Source organism: Eubalaena glacialis, chromosome 2, assembly GCF_028564815.1.
Source record: "Eubalaena glacialis isolate mEubGla1 chromosome 2, mEubGla1.1.hap2.+ XY, whole genome shotgun sequence".
Classification (NCBI taxonomy): domain Eukaryota; kingdom Metazoa; phylum Chordata; class Mammalia; order Artiodactyla; family Balaenidae; genus Eubalaena; species Eubalaena glacialis.
The window spans coordinates 144,985,725-145,004,746 of NC_083717.1; the positions used below are offsets into that span (position 1 = coordinate 144,985,725).

The 19,022-nt window shown below is 35.6% G+C and overlaps 1 protein-coding gene across 1 annotated transcript in view; it reads right to left on the reverse strand.

Moving 5' to 3' along the window:
- Positions 1 to 1,465: 1,465 nt before the first annotated feature.
- The window catches only part of POLE2 (DNA polymerase epsilon 2, accessory subunit), a 28,261-nt gene continuing 10,704 nt past the window's right edge, over positions 1,466 to 19,022 (reverse strand). Inside the window, exons 7-19 of the mRNA XM_061182512.1 lie at positions 17,160 to 17,243; positions 16,502 to 16,558; positions 16,029 to 16,077; positions 15,200 to 15,272; positions 11,081 to 11,253; positions 10,436 to 10,525; positions 10,208 to 10,262; positions 9,431 to 9,490; positions 9,266 to 9,343; positions 7,475 to 7,583; positions 6,452 to 6,628; positions 4,600 to 4,667; positions 1,466 to 1,510 (exon numbers count right to left, since the gene is read on the reverse strand). Of these exons, the coding sequence (XP_061038495.1) occupies positions 1,492 to 1,510; positions 4,600 to 4,667; positions 6,452 to 6,628; positions 7,475 to 7,583; positions 9,266 to 9,343; positions 9,431 to 9,490; positions 10,208 to 10,262; positions 10,436 to 10,525; positions 11,081 to 11,253; positions 15,200 to 15,272; positions 16,029 to 16,077; positions 16,502 to 16,558; positions 17,160 to 17,243 (1,092 nt within the window). The 3' untranslated portion in view covers positions 1,466 to 1,491. The remainder of the gene's footprint in view (positions 1,511 to 4,599; positions 4,668 to 6,451; positions 6,629 to 7,474; positions 7,584 to 9,265; positions 9,344 to 9,430; positions 9,491 to 10,207; positions 10,263 to 10,435; positions 10,526 to 11,080; positions 11,254 to 15,199; positions 15,273 to 16,028; positions 16,078 to 16,501; positions 16,559 to 17,159; positions 17,244 to 19,022) is intronic.

The following is a 19,022-nucleotide window of genomic DNA, read 5'->3' on the forward strand; positions in this document are numbered from 1 at the left end:
ATTAAAGCTCAATCTTGCTCTTCTAACATCAGACCTCTTCTAATACTCTGAAATTTTACATCCTTAAACCACATCTCAAATTGCCACTTCATCCTTAACCAGAATTCACTTATCACAACATTCAGATTAAATTTCTTGAGGAATTTTCTTTCTGTGTCATTTTTTTTTTTTTTATCAGTATCTCTTCCCCAAAAAGCTTTGAAAGAAATATCTTCCATTCCAGGCTTTCTGTAATATTAAGATTATTCCTGGGACTTCCCTGGTGGCGCAGTGGTTAAGAATCCGCCTGCCAATGCAGGGGACACAGGTTCGATCCCTGGTCCGGGAAGATCCCACATGCCGTGGAGCAACTAAGCCCATGCGCCACAACTACTGAGCCTGCGCTCTAGAGCCCGTGAGCCACAACTACTGAAGCCTGCGTGCCACAACTACTGAAGCCCAAGTGCCTAGAGCCTAAGCCACCGCAATGAGAAGCCGACGCACCGCAACAAAGAGTACGTCCGCTCGCCGCAACTAGAGAAAGCCCGTGCACAGCAATGAAGGCCCAACACAGCCAAAAATAAATAAATAAAATAAATAAATTTATTTTAAAAAAGAAAAGGTTATTCCTGCATTTGAAATACTCTTTGTACGTTTAACAACTTCCTGTCATTCAGATTCATTTCTGGGCCATCATCATAGTCCCCCCCATAAACTAATAGATAAGGGCATGGTGTTGAGTTATTATACCCAAAATAGCAAAACAGTCTGCTTCAAAGTGAGTATTATTCCTTTTAAATGTAAAAACTATGGGGACAGTGTGTTTTTAAATTTTCAGTGCCAAAAGGTAATTATGTAATGAATATCATAGTAATATCCTGAAACAAAGGTTTTCACTATCATTAGAATAGATTCTGTGACTTGAAATTTAAACAATTTGCAATTCTTGAATATACTATTAAGACTCTTATGGTGAACATTAGCGTGTAACTAGTACAGAAATAATGAAACTTAAATTTTTAAACAAATGTATACTTGGATTATATATTTTTACACATTTTCATATTTTTCCTAAAAGATTATGCAGAAAATATTTTTCCTATAAAACTTTGTAAAGTATACCATCATGTTTATTTTATTTTATTTATTTTAAAAATATTTACTTATTTATTTGGCTGTGCCGGGTCTTAGTTGCGGCATGTGGGATCTTCGTTACCGCGTGCAGGATCTTCACGGCGGTGTGCGTTTAGCTGCCGCGTGCGGGATCTAGTTCCCTGACCAGGGGTTGAACCCGGGCCCCCTGCATTGGCAGCACGGAGCCTTAACCACTGGACCACCAGGGAAGTCCCCATCGTGTTTACTTTAATATCAAAATTTCATAAAATAGAAATTTAAGCAGAACATCCTAAAGTTTACCATAATTTTATTGTAACTTAATATCAAAATTACATAAAATATAAAATTAAGCAGAAAATTGATGAATTCTGTTTCTTCAGATGGTCTTTAAGAATCTCAAAACCCTTGGAGTTTGCTGAAAAAAGAAAATATTCATAAAATTAAACATTTTGGAAACCTAAGTTATTGTACATTTCTTAATATTTAGTTTTAGTTAATTTTTTTTTATTTTTTTATTTTTAAACATCTTTATTGAAGTATAATTGCTTTACAATGGTGTGTTAGCTTCTGCTTTATAACAAAGTGAATCAGTTATACAGTTTTAGTTAATTTTAAAAATAGGTCAATACATGCATATTGTTCCAAATTCAAAAGGGGACACAGTGAAAAATAAGTCTGTCTCACACTCTATTTCTGCTCTCCAGAAGCAAGAGTATATCCTTATAAAGATTGTCTAATCATATACAAGCATGTGTGTGGGGTAAATGCTTTAAAAACACACAAGTGGTAGAATACAATGAACACTATTCTACCCCTTTTTTCAATTAGTAATAAACACATATTTATAATTTTTAACTAATCCCTTCCTCTATGGCTTTGAAATTTAATATAAATTAGAAAAGTTCTGAATAACTTTTAAATAGATACACATTTAAGCTATTTGTTTTGCAATTATAAAAACTACAGTAAAAAGAGCTGTACCCAATTTTATGCATAAACCCAAGTATACCTGTAGGATAAATTCCTAGAAATGGAATTGCTGATATATGCAGTTGAGGTCTTAAGAAAAAAGTTTTTACCATTTTTTATTCTGACCAACTCTGTGTGAGAGTGGGTGTTTCTCCCCTACATCACCAACATTGTGTTTTTAAATAAAACAACTGTATTTGAGAGCACATGTTGAAACAGGGTTAAACCTTATCTACTTTGGCTACATTTCTGTGGTTAACTCTACAATATGATTTCACAAATATTCTAAGAAAAAAAATTCTTTTTAGGAGAAACTAAGTAGCAGTAAAACCAAATTATTTCACTATATCATGAAAATTTTTTCTCTCTCAAAAAAGAAAAAAACAAAAAAAACATACATCAACCTGTTTGATCCAGCACTGAAAAAATTCCTCAAATTATCACTACTAAATTATAGTTTGGAAATTATGTCAAGGGTTTTCAGCATCTGACTCCACAGATGATAAAAGGACCAACTACTTCAACTTAACAGTGAATGTCAACTGCAAGTCAAGGACTGTTCTAGAAACTTTTAAGAGGGACAGGCACATAAGTGACTAAAACGGTGTGTTAGAACTGTCATAGAAGTCTGTATACAGTGCTTAGATTCTAAGCGCTGTACTTAGATTAACAATTCTGCATGGCAATCAGGGAACATTATAAGAAATGTAACAAGTGTCTTGTGCTATCATAATAAATCGGTTAATTTCCTATTGTGGTTTATTTGCTTATCTCCCAACTCATTAAAAAAAGAATATTAACTGGTTTGCCAAGATAGATATAATAAAAAGATAAAAGTAAGGAAATCAGGAAATTCAGGTAAGAGAAAAATACAGATCAGAAAAGAAGAGGAAGCCAGAGCCGCAGCCAACATTTATGCTAGTAATTCCTCTGCTGCTGTAGAGGTGGGCTGCACGTTTGGCTGTGCTTCCCGGCAGCTAACACAAAGGAAGTCTATTAGTAGATTTACAGTCTCCCCAAGATGAAAATAAACAGTTGCTTGGGACAGACACAGATTTCTCTTGTCCTGAGATCTGTTGAAAGTGCCCACTATTGGTTTTCATAGCAGAATAAGTTTTATATGTCTGTGAATTTATACCAAATCTCAGTTCAGTAAAAGTCAATCTAAAGGCGGACAAAATAGGGAATTCCCTGGTGGTCCAGTGGTTAGGACTCTGCGCTTTCACTGCCGAGGGCCCGGGTTCAATCCCTGGTTGGGGAACTAAGATCCCACAAGCTGAATGGCGTGGCCAAGAAAAAATTTTAAAAAGGTGGACAAAACATGCTCCAGAGGTGACCTAATCCTGGGGTCACAAAATCACTGTCAACAACAGCGAGTGGTTGAGACTGGTAAGAGCGTTGCCTTTACCTAAAGGCATTCCAAGTCAAAAAAAATTTGTTTAAGGAATCATTGTGGGCTAGGTGAAGTCAAACACATGTTCAGCTTATGGAATAGAGGCTAGAATATCAGTGACTTTTATAAGAGTATCTGTCTGGTTATATTCCAAAAACTAAGCAGTGCCTGGAATACAGTAAGATTCAAATACACGTCAAATGAGTGAATCCAAGAATAAAATTTAGAATATCCCAAAGTGAACGGACTTCAATCCTCCATGAATACTGAGCAGCAAAAATAATGCAGAAATTAGGAAACGGAGCTACTTTTTCGTTTTCAATTTTATACTTTTAAGCCTTGTTTGAAATTTTTATCATGTACTTGTGTCTTTATTTAAATAAAGATGTTAATTACAAAAAGTAAAAAAAGACAATTGGGTTGGGTGTTCAAGATTATATTCTCTGAGAACCTGGATGTATTTGGTTACTGTTCTTAACTGGAGGTGGGAAACAAAATATAATTAACCAAGAAATCACACGTTAGGATGCCTGAATCTAAGGGAAACTGTTAAAAATGCAGATTTCTGGGCCCTACAACGAGAGAGAGACATTTGATAAGTTTGGGGTGGGATCCTGGAACTTAACATTTTTAACAAGGACCCTAGAGGATTCTGATGCACGTGGTCTACAGGACACCCTCTGAAAACCACTACCCACCAGGTGATTATTCTTTTTTCCCCAAGACCTCCCCCCAACTCCAACCCCTCACCATCACCACACTCAACCCAGCTCCCCTACAATTCTTTGCTGCCAATTTAAGGCAGATTACCTAGGTTTTGAGAACCAACCATGTGGACGGCAAGGCTGACCTCTTGGAATAATAACGTCATCAGGAGTCTGCCTGTAAAAGAACTAGCCCACCTCCACAGCCAGTCTGAGATTTCCCTCAGAACACAGCTCTTGGTCTATTTCATACAAATGTGCCATCAAGTACATACAATTCTGTGTCTCCCAGCATGAACACAGTAAGTTCAGCCTAGAACATTTCCAATGAGCTACTGTAGACTTTTAAAAACTTCAGCACACCTACAGAACATCTGAATTTTAGCAATATTACACCAAGAGACAGCTGTTTCTTGCTGTTTCTGAGGGCACACTTACCTATCTTCTACTATCTTACTGGAAGGATAAAAAACTTTGAATGAAAATCCACTTCTTGGAAAAGAGCCCTTTGGAGAGAAAAATGCCCATAAGTGAATACTCAACTTTTAAAAAAGAATCCCTATTTTTAAAATCAAACTCCTTGCTCCTAACTTAAAAATAAAGTTACAAGATGTGACTATAAAGTAATGAGACAAATTTTTATATGCTCTTTATAGAGAAAAAATATTACTATAAAATATCTCCACTTGAAGCAAAAAGTCAAGTTGACTAGAACAGTTATGCTAACAAATGCTTAGGAGGGGTTCTACTTAGTATAAGAAATAAACAGTACTGGGTGATGCTAAATAAGCATATAAGACACTCCAACATCATGTTCGAGAAGTCTTTCCTGACTCTCACCCCAGTAAAAATCTGGGTTTGATGCCCTGCCATTGTGCCCCCAAAGCAACTGAGCAGTAGTCACACATACAATTGTCTGGCCATTACTAAACTCTAAAGTTACTGAGCAGACTCTGTCTTTTCAGTCTTTGTGTCCCTGGCACTAGCTCAATGCCTGGCCCATTGCAGGCATTCATTAATGGGAATAAGTATCAAGAAAGGATGAAGCAATGTCAAAACCAAGTTTTGGGCTTGCCCAAAAGGTATAAATAAGGTTAAAAAGATGTAATGATGGTGTAGGAACTGATTGTTTACTCATTTACAGTATGAAAAAGTGGAAAAATTCAGAAATAAAGTGGTTTCAAATAGAGCATTAACTATGAGAATGCCCAGAGAGTTCAATTTAAATAAGGAAATAGCCTCATTGTGACAAGAATATTGAAATGTGAATAAAGATTCTACAAAAATTAGGGCCACAAATTTCAAACAACGAAACCAAATCAGCTGACTGTGCTCATCCTTAGAGCAGTAGTTCCCAACCAGGGACAATTTTTGTCTCCTAGGAGACATTTGGCAAGTATCTGAGGACATTTTCGATTGTTACAACTGGGGGCTGCTACAGGCATCTAGTGGATGGAGGTCAGGGGTGCTGCTAAACATCCTGCAATGCACAGGATGGTGCCCCAAAACAAAGAATTATCTGGTCCAAAATGTCAATAGTTCTGTGGTTGCAGAAGCCAGACAAAATAAATGTGTGTGTGAGAAGAGCAGTAAGGGATGATGTTTCTAGGAATGGCCTAGATGAAATAAAAAAGTACTAAAGTTTAAAATTCACAAGAATCAAGGAAACATACAGATTAAAAATCACTAGTGAAGATATTTGACATAAAAAGCAACATTATGCAGCATTTAGTCCCCAAGTTCAAAAAGTCAATCATACTTTTATAGAAATTCAGAAGCAACTTGAAGATTCTGAAGCAATTTCAAGGTTCTGCATAAAAATGAAATATTAAACTTCGTCCCAGTAAGAATTTCCACATTTATCAGTCTTAGATTTTTGGGACTTGGACAATTTCCAACAACAACAATAACAACAACAATAAATCCTCCTCAAAGGACAAGTACCATTAACATGTTTAAAGAGAACGGAATACATGCTCTGAAAGTAATTTCCAGAAAGGAATCCCAAGGAATCCCAAGGCAAGTTGCTTTGAAGGGGAAAATACTCATCTGGATTTATAAGCTTTGGTGCTTTTTTTTTTTCTTTTTTAAGAAAAAAGTCACGTTACTTTATAGTCACATACTCTTTTGAAAGTTTAAGAAATTTCTGTTTATACCAAATTAATACAGTGTTTCATTTATAGTATATTTTTACTCCAACAGTAACTGATTAAACATATATTTTAAATTTAAAGAAGTAACACTCTAATCTTGACAAATTATGACTACATAATGTTAACTACATTCTTACAGGGTTTATGCAGAGGCATTCGGTATTGGTCAAAGTAAAAGGATCGTATTTGTCTGCGATGACAAGTAGGTCAGGCACAGGGTACACTCTCAGAGCATAGTCATACGCCCAATACACCGGGCAGACATAAAGAGGGAGAGGAGTCAGGTGTCCTTGGGATAAGATAGTCTTTACAAACTACAAAAGAATGACACAAAACAAACTTCAGTGCATTTGTAAAAGCTAAAAGAGCAACAAAGAATTTCAAATTAAATACTAATTACCAAAGTGACTCAGAAAATTTGAGAAACAGTTGGGAAAACTGAATTACAAAACCTTGGGAAAACTGATATAAAATGAAATCAACTATCCTATATTTTAGGAGAAATTTATGAGTTTTCATTCAACACCATAAAAGCTACTCCCCCAAATAGTCATTTTGGAGCAATTGTATTTTTAGCTGTATAATAAACTCATTTACTAATTCTGTTCATCTAAAAATAATTCCACAGCTTGAGTAATGCCAAGAATATATACTGAGCCTACATACACTTTAAAGGTTATAAAATACATACTAAAAATGCTCTGTATGATCTACTTCCACACTTCCAAATGAGGGTACATGTAACCAGTGATTGACAACTGGGAATCTTGAAGCTACAAGATAAACACTACACATCCTCCTGATGTGGGCAAATCATAGGAAATACTTAATAAACATGATAAACATAAACATTTTATTTAAACAAATATATATATATTGAAGTACAATGTAAGATTTATGAGTTCTAAAGGCAAAACAGGAACCTCCAAAGAAATTTCCTGCTACTTCGGGGCTTTCTTCTGCCCATTAGGGGATACGTCAGTAAGAAAACTGAGAAACACTGATTTAGGAACAAAAATTACCTTACTGACAAAAGTGTGCTGAAATTATTTTGAACTATAAATAAAAACAACAAAAGGGCAAGTGATTAAGTGGCTTAACAAAATTTTATATAAAGCCACATGTAATTAAGATACCTTAATAAAGAAGACACAACTTACATGATTAGGAATATCCAAATTGCTACTGGGAAAACGGACACAGTTTCTGCACATTTTATTCACTAAGTCTTCACGAAAGACAATTATTTCTTGTGTACAATACTGAATTCTGAAATAAAAACAGTAGTTGAATGTGACTTCCTCAGAACAAAATATGAGGTAACTTTAAAGGCAAGATGTTTTATACTACAAAGCCATTCCCACTTCCCATTGTCCACCACAGAAAAAATTCAACCAGAATCTATTCACCCATTCATTTGACAGTAATTTATTGAGCTCTTAATATGTGTCTGGCACTATTCTAGGAATGAGAATAAACAACAGATACAATAATTACACAGTATGTTGGAAGATAATTAAGTGTATGGCAAAAAGAAAAAGGCTAACTGGAATCATTTAGGGGAAGGGAAGGTCTAGAAGGCTGGAGTATTAAATAGGAGTATTGGAACAGGTAGGGCTCATAATGAAGTTTGCTCTGAGCACAGACTTGAAGGAGGTGAGAGAGTCAAGCAGACATGCAGAGGAAGAACACTGCAGGCAGAGCAGAGGCCCTAAGATGAAACATGCCTGGCACATTTGAAGAACAAAAGGAGTCTGGAGTGGCTGGAATAAATGAGGAGGAGAAGAAAGTCGGAGAGGAAATCACAGAGGAAACTGGGGGCCAGATCGTGCAGGCCATGACTACCATTGCAAAGGATATGGGCTGTTATGGAATAACATGAGGGGCCCATCTTTCTGAATCAGTAGGGTGGATGTGACATGCCTTACGGTTTAAAGAATCACTCTGACATTGTTAAGGACAGACTACAGAGGAGCAGGGGTAGAAGCTAGAGAAGAATGAGGATGCTATTACAGTAATCAAGGCTACAGAAGATGGTAGAGGGGTTGTAGAGGGGGAGGTATAGAGAGGTGGCCAGATTCTGGATATATTTTGAAGTCCTTCTTCAAATTTTTGAAGGACTTCCTAAAAGCTTGCATGTGAGGAAGAATCCCAAAGTGTGGTCTGAACAACTGGAAGGATAAAGGTGTCGGGAACTACGATGAGGAAAGCTATGGAACAGGGTGGGGACTGATGAGGGAAGAAGATCAGAAGTTCAATTTGAAGTTGTCTATTAGACATCCAAGGGGAGATGATGAGTACGCAACCAGATATGTAAGTGTGGAATCTGGTAGAAGGTTTGAGCTGGAGATATCAATGTGGGAGTTGTCAATACACAGAGGGTAATTAAAGCCCTTGGACTGGAAAGGTCACTGAAGGAGTGAATGTAGGTAGAAAAGAGAGGAGAAACAACGACTGAGGGCATTCCCTCAGTAAGAGCCTATGGTCACAGTGAGTAGCACATACAGTAAATGTGTAATCCTTTCAGTCTTCCATTGTAACTTTTCTTAAAGGATGTGTAATTGGAATATCTATTTTTAAATCTCCATCCATTATTTAAGCTTCTAAATTCAGTGCTAGTGAATTATTTAAATACAGTTAAAACATTTTTAAAGTTTTGAGAAACCTAAGATAGAAAGAAATTTTCTTTTCATTTTTATCCCATAACAATCAAAATTCAGAGACAAATTTTAAGAAACAGGTTAATTTTTTTCCCACTTTTTTTTTTTGTTTTTTTTTGGCCACGCCGCCCATTGCATGCGGGATCTTAGTTCCCCAACCAGGGATCAAACCCACGCCCCCTGCAGTGGAAGCACAGAGTCCTAACCACTGGACCACCAGGGAATTCCCAAGAAATAGGTTAATTGTTAAATGAAAGGAAAAAACCGCAACACAAAAATACTAATATTTACCTGCAAGGATTAGTAGTAAAAACTGAAAATGGTACTCTTTGTCTGAATTCATTAGTGATGCTTTCAGCAAATGGTGGCCTATAAAAACAATTTATGTGATATAGTATGCATTTTTAAATTTTACAGAATTTTCTTTACTGTTGCAAATATCTGAATAAAACTTACCTTGGTAAGATGGAGCCAAATCCAGGATCCTCTGGACCAGGAACAAACACAAATCGACTACTGTAGCAAAATTCAACATAATTCATTCTAAAAATATTGCACCACTATCCCGTAGTCGAAAACCAAGTTATTGCCTTTAATTACAAATTTTTAAAAATTAAATTTCATGCATTTTAATAAATGAACTACTAAAAGGCTCCAGACCAATACCGTCCAATAGATCTTTTTGCAATGATAGAAATGTTCTAAACCTGTACTGTCCAATTATTGAGTGCTTGAACTGTGGCCAGAGTGACTGAATTTTATCTTTATTTATTTTATTTTTTAATTTTTGGCCACGCCCTGCAGCTTATGGGATTGTTTTAGTTCCCCGACCATGAATGGAACCCGGTCACCACACCCCACCCCCACTCGCCTGTAGTGAAAGCACCGAGTCCTAACCACTGGACCGCCAGGGAATTCCCTTAAATAAGTTAAACTTAAAGAGATACACGTGGCCAGTGACTATCATATTGAAGAGTGTAGCTCTAGACCCTTACAGTAATGTCACCAAGAAATGTGGAATACGGTGGAAATTATCACTCTTCCTTTTAATACTTTTCATTATAAATCTCTACTAGAGTGTAACATACATTATCATGATAGAAGGTTAATTTTATCTCTTAACTGTACTAATTTTCTCAACTTTTTCTTCCATCCATTTCTTAACTTAGAATTCATTTTTTGTGTTTCTTAAATAACACTTTAAATAAGAAATATAGCAATAGAAATCATTACCTTTGGTGAATATTTGGGTATTCACATATTATATCTGCCAAAGTTTTTAGGGAATCTAAAATTTTAAAGGGATATTGAATTTAATTTGCATATGATATACATAAATCAAATTTTATTTGACTAGCTACAACTCTACATATTTTGAATGAAATTAAAATATTATAGATTATTTCTTATCAATTTAGTTTATACAAATGTAGAAACACTTATTAAACAGATCCTCAATACCTTTCAAAGCTTGAATGTGATTTTTTCCATATGGTACGGATGAAAAATTGCCACACAGAATAAAGCAGGTTGGAGGTGCTGGTGAATAACCTAAAAATAAAAGAAGAAATGAACATATAGAGTGTAGAAATCATATTAAAATCTTTTAACCATGAGTTTTTAAATAATAAAACCGTACTATTTTTAAAATAATACCTTATTTTAATAACATTATTATAAAAAATAGTAATAATAGTGCCCATTTATTGAGCACTTATTTTGTGCCAGGCCCTGCAATGGCTCGATTAATCCTCACAACATCCCTGTAAACTGAGAGAGAGATTAAGTAACCTGCCCAAGGTATTAGGCTGCAGCTTAAACCCAGTTCTGTCAAATTCCAAAGCCTAAGCTGTTCTACACTCTTGTACTATTCTTAGGACTAATTCTCATTTATCATGAATACACAGACAGACAGACATACACAGTTATTTTTCAAATGTAAAAATGTAAGTCTTTAAGATGAATTCATTTAAAATATTTCACCACTGAATCAATGTCTTTTAAAAACTAGACTACTCAAAAAGATACATTTTTTTTTTAAGAATTTAGTTTTAAGACATGAATTCTCATTAGAGTTCAAAAAAGAATAGAAAAAATGACACCTACCAGAAAACATGGTGTGAAGTTTTTCCAATACTTCTACTTGGTCCAACCAAACATCAGATATAAACACAAACATGGCATCTTTATTCTCATCCTCTAGTTGTTTTAGTTTTGCAGAAGTCTTCACAGATGTATTAGAAGGCCCTCCAAAAAAATTAATATTTCCATAGTATGCCCTAGGTAATTATAACACAATTATTACCTTCTATCCTATATTCTGTTGGAGATATTCTTCTGATATTCTACAAATTTAGCTTCTATCTAATGAGGTAATTGTCCCATCAATGTAAATTGGACCATGAAAATGTATTATTTGTAGCACAAAAAACAAACAAGTTTATTTAAGTGTTCTAAAATGAGAAAGGAAGCAATACGGAAGCAGTAAACAAAGTACAGATATATTATACCTGTACCTTTTAAAACTTACTACAGCAAATATTAAAATAAATCACAATTTTCTAAGTAGTTGAAAGTAGGAGAAATAGGTACTCAATTTGAATAAGTAATAAGTCTCAAAAAAAGTGCTAGCCATTTGACTAAGCAATTCTGCTTCTAGAAATCTGTTCTAAGAAATTAAGGATGTCTACAAAGACTAACGTACATCCCAGAATTGGGAAAATCTGGAAGGAACACTAAAGCTTGCAAAAAGGGTCACTAGGAAATTGGGGTGATCTTCTGCACTCCCAGCCTCTACTGCTCTTGCCACCCACCCTTCACTGGCTGCCATCCTACAGTTCCCAGCTTAAATGTACTACCCTGGAGAAGCCTCCCCTGAGGATCCCAAGAGAAGTTAGATTTCCCCACTACACACACTTGTAGGACCCTGCACTTCTCTTTTGTAGAACTTATCAAATTTGTAATCAGCTAATTATTTGGGTGACAGTTTAATGTCTATCTCCCCAATCCAACACCTAGCACAGAGCCTGGCAATATAGTATGTGCTCAAAATACACTGCTGAATGTAACAAATCATGTAATTAAAAAAGGTATTTCATGGTAATGGAAAATGCTGACTGCATATTAAATGAAGAAGCAGGTTGCAAAGCAGTGTACAGTATGTATCCATTTTTAGTGTCCAAAAAAAGGGAATAGATATAGACCTATATATTCATGCATAAAAAGAAACTCTCTATGTAATATATATATATATATATATATCGTTAGAGTTGATTCTTGTTAGGTTGCTGTAATTATATCCTATAAAGTCACTGCAAACACTGCATTAGGGAATACTGAACCCTTGCTCCTAAGGAAAACATATACGTATCAGACAGATTGTAATATTAAATCCTAAAAACAAAAACAAAAACAAAAAAACCCCTCATGTTGGTAGATTCTATTTTCTTTATTTTACAAAAGAGAAAGCAAGGTTCAGGTTCAGAAGTGTTAAGTAACTCTCCTGAGGCCATCCCAATAGCAGGTGCCAGTGTTAGGTTACAATCTTGCGGTTATCAGAGGAATGAAATAAGATGAAATTGTATGAAATAATTGTATGATGATTTCAATTATATACCCAAACATAAACCAGAGCATCACAGACAGAAATACCTATTAAGCTGATTCTTGAGAAATTAAAGCTTAGAAAAGCCTCACTAACACCTTCCATCCTTGGTACATGGAATACAGGAAGTTCCCTACATATGAACCTTCAAGTTGCGAACTTTCAAAGATGCAAACGTGCCCTGTATGCCAGCTGTTGTACTGTACTACTGTACTTTTCAAGGTACTGTATTGTAAGATTAAGAATGTTTTCTTTATTTTTTGTGTTTGTTTTTTATGTATTATTTGTGTGAAAAATATTATAAACCAATTACAGTACAGTACTATATAGCCAATTGTGTTAGTTGGGTACCTAGGCTAACTTTGTTGGACTTACAAACAAGTTGGACTTACAATTTGGACTTATGAACGTGCTCTCGGAATGGAACGCATTCGTATGTAGGGGACTTACTGTATAATGTGCAAAGACAGGAGCAAGAGGAAGGCCTATTTTCCCAAGAAATACTCTAGGAATTCTAGGAACTCTAACAACACGTTGGGCTCAGAAAACACAAGTCACATGCCCTGTACCAGTGAAAGAGAGCAGCATGGCAATGAAATCCCAGCAAATCTGTACCCTAAAAAAATTATATGGTAGACTAGGCAACGGTGGGAAGGCATTAGGTCAGTTCAGATCCTTTTGAGATGGGACCACGTTGTAGACATATTTGTATTCATTTATCCTTTTTTTTAATAGATTCTATTTATTTATTGATTGATTGATTGGCTGCATTGGGTCTTCCGTTGCTGTGTGCGGGCTTTCTCTAGTTGCGGCGAGCGGGGGCTACTCTTTGTTGCAGTGTGAGGGCTTCTCATTGCGGTGGCTTCTCTTGTTGAGGAGCACAGGCTCTAGGCCTGTGACACACAGGCTTCGGTAGTTGTGGCTCGTGGGCTCTAGAGCACAGGCTCAGTAGTTGTGGTGCACGGGCTTAGTTGCTCTACAGCATGTGGGATCTTCCTGGATCAGGGCTTGAACCCGTGTCCCCTGCATTAGCAGGCGGATTCTTAACCACTGCGCCACCAGGGAAGTCCCTCATTTACCCTTAAAACAGTATTTTACACATAGAAAGAACTCAATAAAATATCTATTGTTGAATTCACTGACTGCCACCAGAATACAGCCTTCTGAATTTTACTTTGGCGGTATTTTAAGAGAAAAGTAATTTATAATCCTAACTGGAATAAAATGATTATTTTACTTTAACATACTTTATGACACCTCATACCAGTCCATTGGTGTACTAAACACACACAAAGCAGTTTAATTTAGAGAAAATGAGACAATTTAAATGGAAGATCGTTTGAGACATTACAATGATGAACTCTTGGCTAAACTGAAACGAATGGTACTACTCATGGCCAGCTTCCTCAATTATTCCTCTCATTCAGACATAGTAATTTTGAGGCTTGTATGAAACTAAAACACCAAAACAACAGCAATTATGCCTTAAATATAGTCCAAAAAAACCCCTACAATGATATAAACCTAGCTACAAACTAGCACTAAAAACATTCACTTAAAAGTGAGCTGGCTTGATGAGGGCTTGTATTCTCTGTGGCGTGAGCAGCACTTTCCCCCGGATTATGTACTTCAACAGGAAGAGAAGATGCACAGCAAAAGCTGCCTGCCAGTGACTCCCAGCCAGCAAACGTGGCCTTGGCACATGATTTATACAGGCATACTGGGCCCAAAATCTTAGTCCTCATACTTCTCCTTGAAATCATCACCATCATCATGGAATCTCAAGATTTAATTCCCCCAGATGCTTACAGGATCCAGGAAGGTAATACTAAATATCAAAGCAGCAGCCAGCAGAGGCTGACTAGGTGTGAGTGAGGGAGCACACACATACACAGTGATTGCACACAGTGGGCAATCACTGCAGTATAGATGTTCCAGGTGAGAATTCAGGTACAAAGTATGGCTAGATCTGATTGTTCAAGAGAACTCAGAAATCTAGACTATTATGAGAAATCTCCTGATTTTTAAATATTGCAAACTAATTCAAAATGTGTTTTAACACCTCAAAGGGGAAAAAAGAAATTTCTATAGACTACATTCAACCCACAGGCCACCAGCTTCAACTTCTACAGCCTCTGCTCAAATACCTTGAGTGACAGGGAACTCACTCCTCTCAGAGAAGGCCCTTTTGGAACCACTCTAATATTATAATGATTTTGCATATATTAAAGAACTATATAACCCACCTCTTGTAACTTTCACTCAGTAAAATACAAAAATAAGAACTTTCTATTAACATGGGAATTATATTCTTCTAAGTGTTTTCCTATCTCTTATCTCAGTTGAACGTCTCATCAATCCTATAGATAAATAAGACCAATAGACTGGAAGTCTTTCCATTAAAGCCAAAGTACAGAGATGCTATTGCAACCGATCTGGAGTCAACCCGAAGTTTTCAGTTTCATATAAAGCCCAGTCTTTAAATCTCATTTTCCATTGCTCTTCGCCTTCTGACACAAAGCCTGAGGACTTGTAATAACTGAGATATGATATACTATCTTACATTCATTACTGCCAGTATTATAAAATCCCTAAAGAGTTTAAGTCAAACATTTTTATACCTAGTAGTACTAGAGGGTTCAGTGGGTGGAAATCCAAAGGCATTGACATGAAACACCTGATCTTCAAACCAACCTGAAAAAAGATAAGTAACAAATCACTTTCATTTGTCCAATTCTCCTTCTTGTTTGAAAGGACAAAACTATGGAACACAAAGCAGTAACGCTAGGCCATCATCTCATCCCCTGTCGACTAACAACAGAATTATCAGACCCACTGCACTACAAAACAGCTTCAGGTTCAGAGACTGTCTCAGTTCTTTTTTTTTTTTTTGGCCACACCATGCGGCTTGTGGGATCTTAGTTCCCTGACCAAGGATTGAACCCGGGGCCATGGCAGTGAAAGAGCCAAGTCCTAACCACTGGACCACCAGGGAATTCCAGACAGTCTCAGTTCTATAAAAAAAAAAAATTCATGAAATACTAACAGACTTAGAATTAAAACTTTTCCCTTTTTTATTTCACAATACGTTAGAGTACAGACAGATAAGGTACACAGATTTAAAAATGTCTTATTTTATGACTCTATGTACAATCTGTTTTTTCAACTTCATTGAGATATAATTCATATATGATACAACCCTTTAAAAGTGTATACTTCAGTGGTTTTTAGTATATTCACAAGTTGTACAACCATCACCACTAATTTCAGAATATTTTCATCACCCCAGAAAGAAACCCCTCTCCCATGAGTCTGTTATTTAATGTCAAAAATATGCTCTCATAATCAGTGTTGTCCCGAGTTACATCATGTTAACATATTGTAACCAATGTAGAAAGGGTTTTACGGTAGAATGATGAGGGGGAGAGGGAAAAAAGTATACTGACTTACCCTCTGCTAAGACAAAGCACGACTCTGTGTATAAACCGCTATGGAACTGGTACACAATAATTGAGGAAAATAATTCTACTTCTATGCTTGAGGTGGTGATAAAGTCAACATACATTTTGGGCTCCACAGGACTTCCAAATAATAAATTCAAAGACTTCACATTTAAAACTCTGAATAGATCACAGCTTAAAAAACTTTAGGTTTAAATATCCCCATATCTGATTCTAAGATGTAATATTGACAGTATAGACCATTCTTAGCATGTTATAAACTTCCTCAGTGATTTGTCTGGATTCTCCAAATAAGGGGGAATTACAGGTTTTTTTGTCTCTGGTTAGGATTATGTCTCCAGATTCCTACACCACCGTATGGAAGTTACACTAAGAACCCAAATAGGTAAATGTGAGAATGATATATGATCAATTTCCCCAACTCATGTAACACAGATTTAAAAAAATAAAAGTGAAGGATATAGCTTTACTAAGATCCAGTTGTACTGTTCCTGTAGGATCTTCCAGAAAAAATTTTCCCTAAAAAAAATTAAAAGAAGTATGTCCACATTTATGTAAAAATGAATACTATGATAAAAGAATTAAAATACTGACAATTTTGACAACAGAATATAGTAGACAGTACAGTGGATTTTTAAAAAATCAGTAATTCCTAGTCTAGGCTTTTCCATTTACTAGTGTGGTGACCACAAACTAATCAATTAATTGAGACTTGGAGTCCTCATAGGTACCTAGACAATGACCACTGCCAACCAAGAGATGACAGGAGGGATACTCGCTGGCTGCCGTAAGAGGGGCCTCAGAGAGCCAACAACAACTCCCAGGGAGCAGGATATGGTCTGCAGCTTTGATTGTTTAGAAACCCAGTACTCTCTGTTCAACCAGAGGTCACTGGGGGACTAATTTCAGGCTATGCAAACTGGTGGCCTGTATAAGACACTCCTTCCTGATGTCTACTCAGGAAACCAAATGCAAAAGGAAAAGTTACTTGGTGACTGAGGTAGCCACTTTCAATGAAGAATATGCTCCCATGCCCTCTGTAAAAATCCTATATGTAACTGACATTTCATTAATCTGAAGGCTGAAAATAAAAGTTGGATGCTTATCAAGTTCAACTTACCTCTTTTAACTGGGTTATCATTCCAAGAATAATCACATCTCCGATCTTAGTTGTACTGCCCAATAGGGTTTCTACTGTCTTAAGCTAAAGTAAAACAAAATAAATTCTTAAGGACTGAAAATATGTTCTTTTAAGAAACTAATCTTTTTACAAGTAAGTAAATTTTGAGTGCACATTTTAGTATTTACAACTATTTTACAATAGAAAATCAAATAAAACTTAGAAAATATAATTTTATCCTACAAAAAGCTAAAATATTAACTGATGATGGCTTGGAAGAATTGTGCCTGAAGAAACACCATATCAACACAGGCCCTAACCAATGACTGAAGTTTCATACCATATTATTTTGAATAATAATAAGTATTTATCTTTAAAATGTAAAAAAAGAATATAAATTTTATTTATTTTATTTGGTCAGTACCTCTTCAGTACCTGAAAATTAGTGGGCTATTTAAAAAGTTATATTCTACTTTTATTTAGTATTTTGAAAGGCTGTCATTATTTACATTCTCAATCTGATCCTTATTTTTTATCAGAAAGTTAAAGGTAGTAATAATTGGGGCATTATTTTAAAAAATCCTTTCTGACCCTTTTCTATATATATAATCCTAAGTATATGTTAATACACACATATATAATTTATAAACACATAGCCATACAGTTTGTTTTATTGCAAAGATGAAATCATATTATTTGTATTATTCTTCAACTTAACTTTTTAAGTTTAATATATCTTAAACATTGTTCCATTTAACTATATATAGATACACTTCATTCTTTTTAATGGGTAGAGATATCTATAGTATATATACAACAATTTACCAAACAACTTAAAGGACATGATCACATCATCCCATAATAATCACTGTTAACATTTGATATTGAAGTTCCTCTTTAAAAACATGAACCTCAAGCAACACAGGAATACAATGTTCATTTTAAACAGTTTTAAAAAATGAAATACTTAGGGATAAATCTGAAGAAAAGATATGTAAGACATGTATTCTAAAAACTGGCTTAGGTAAAGATTTCTTAGAAACAATACCAAAAATATGAGCCATAAAAGAAAAATTGATATGTTGGACTTTAACAAAATTAAGAACTTACGTACTTCAAAAAGACTGTTAAGAGAATAAAAAGACAACTTACAGACTGGGAAAAATATTGCAATTTGCAATCAATCAATTAAAGCAACACAGGAATAAAAGCTGTAACAAAGTATTCATGAGGACACCATATTTGCAGTTTGCAAAGGGAGAATGCCATATAGGGACTATAGTTGGTGGTTTAAATAGATAATATACCAGCAGGGATACAGAATTAAACAGCTTGGCAAGATAACAAGAACAATAAATTATTTAGCTAAGCCCTAAAGTTACTCTGGCAAAGAGGAGAGGTGAAATAATGCTTCTGGGTTGTGGGTATCTGAGTTGCCATAGGAAACCTAATATATACAAGAAAACACATAGACAGTCATTTGTAGAGAAATATAAATAATGTCAATTTCCAAAACTCAATACAATTTTTTTCTCCAACAAAAGTTAAAAGCAGAAACTGTCAAACTCTATAAATGTTTTCTCCTTATGGTGCTGCCATCAAACATTAATTTAAGCATTATCTAGTATTATCGTTTTAGTAGCTATCAGACTGCTCATCACCATGAATTCTGATCTAACATGGTAGAGGACTGAATGAACCTTAGCAGAGGCTGGGCCTCTTCAGAAGCTATTTGGAACCCCACAGAAACGGTGGGTCCTAGCCAGAAGGAGCTAAGGACTATCCCCCAGCAGGGCTCTGTGTGCTGGAGGGGGAAAAAAGCCACAGATGGACTGACGGTGACCAGGTGTGTTGCTGGAACAA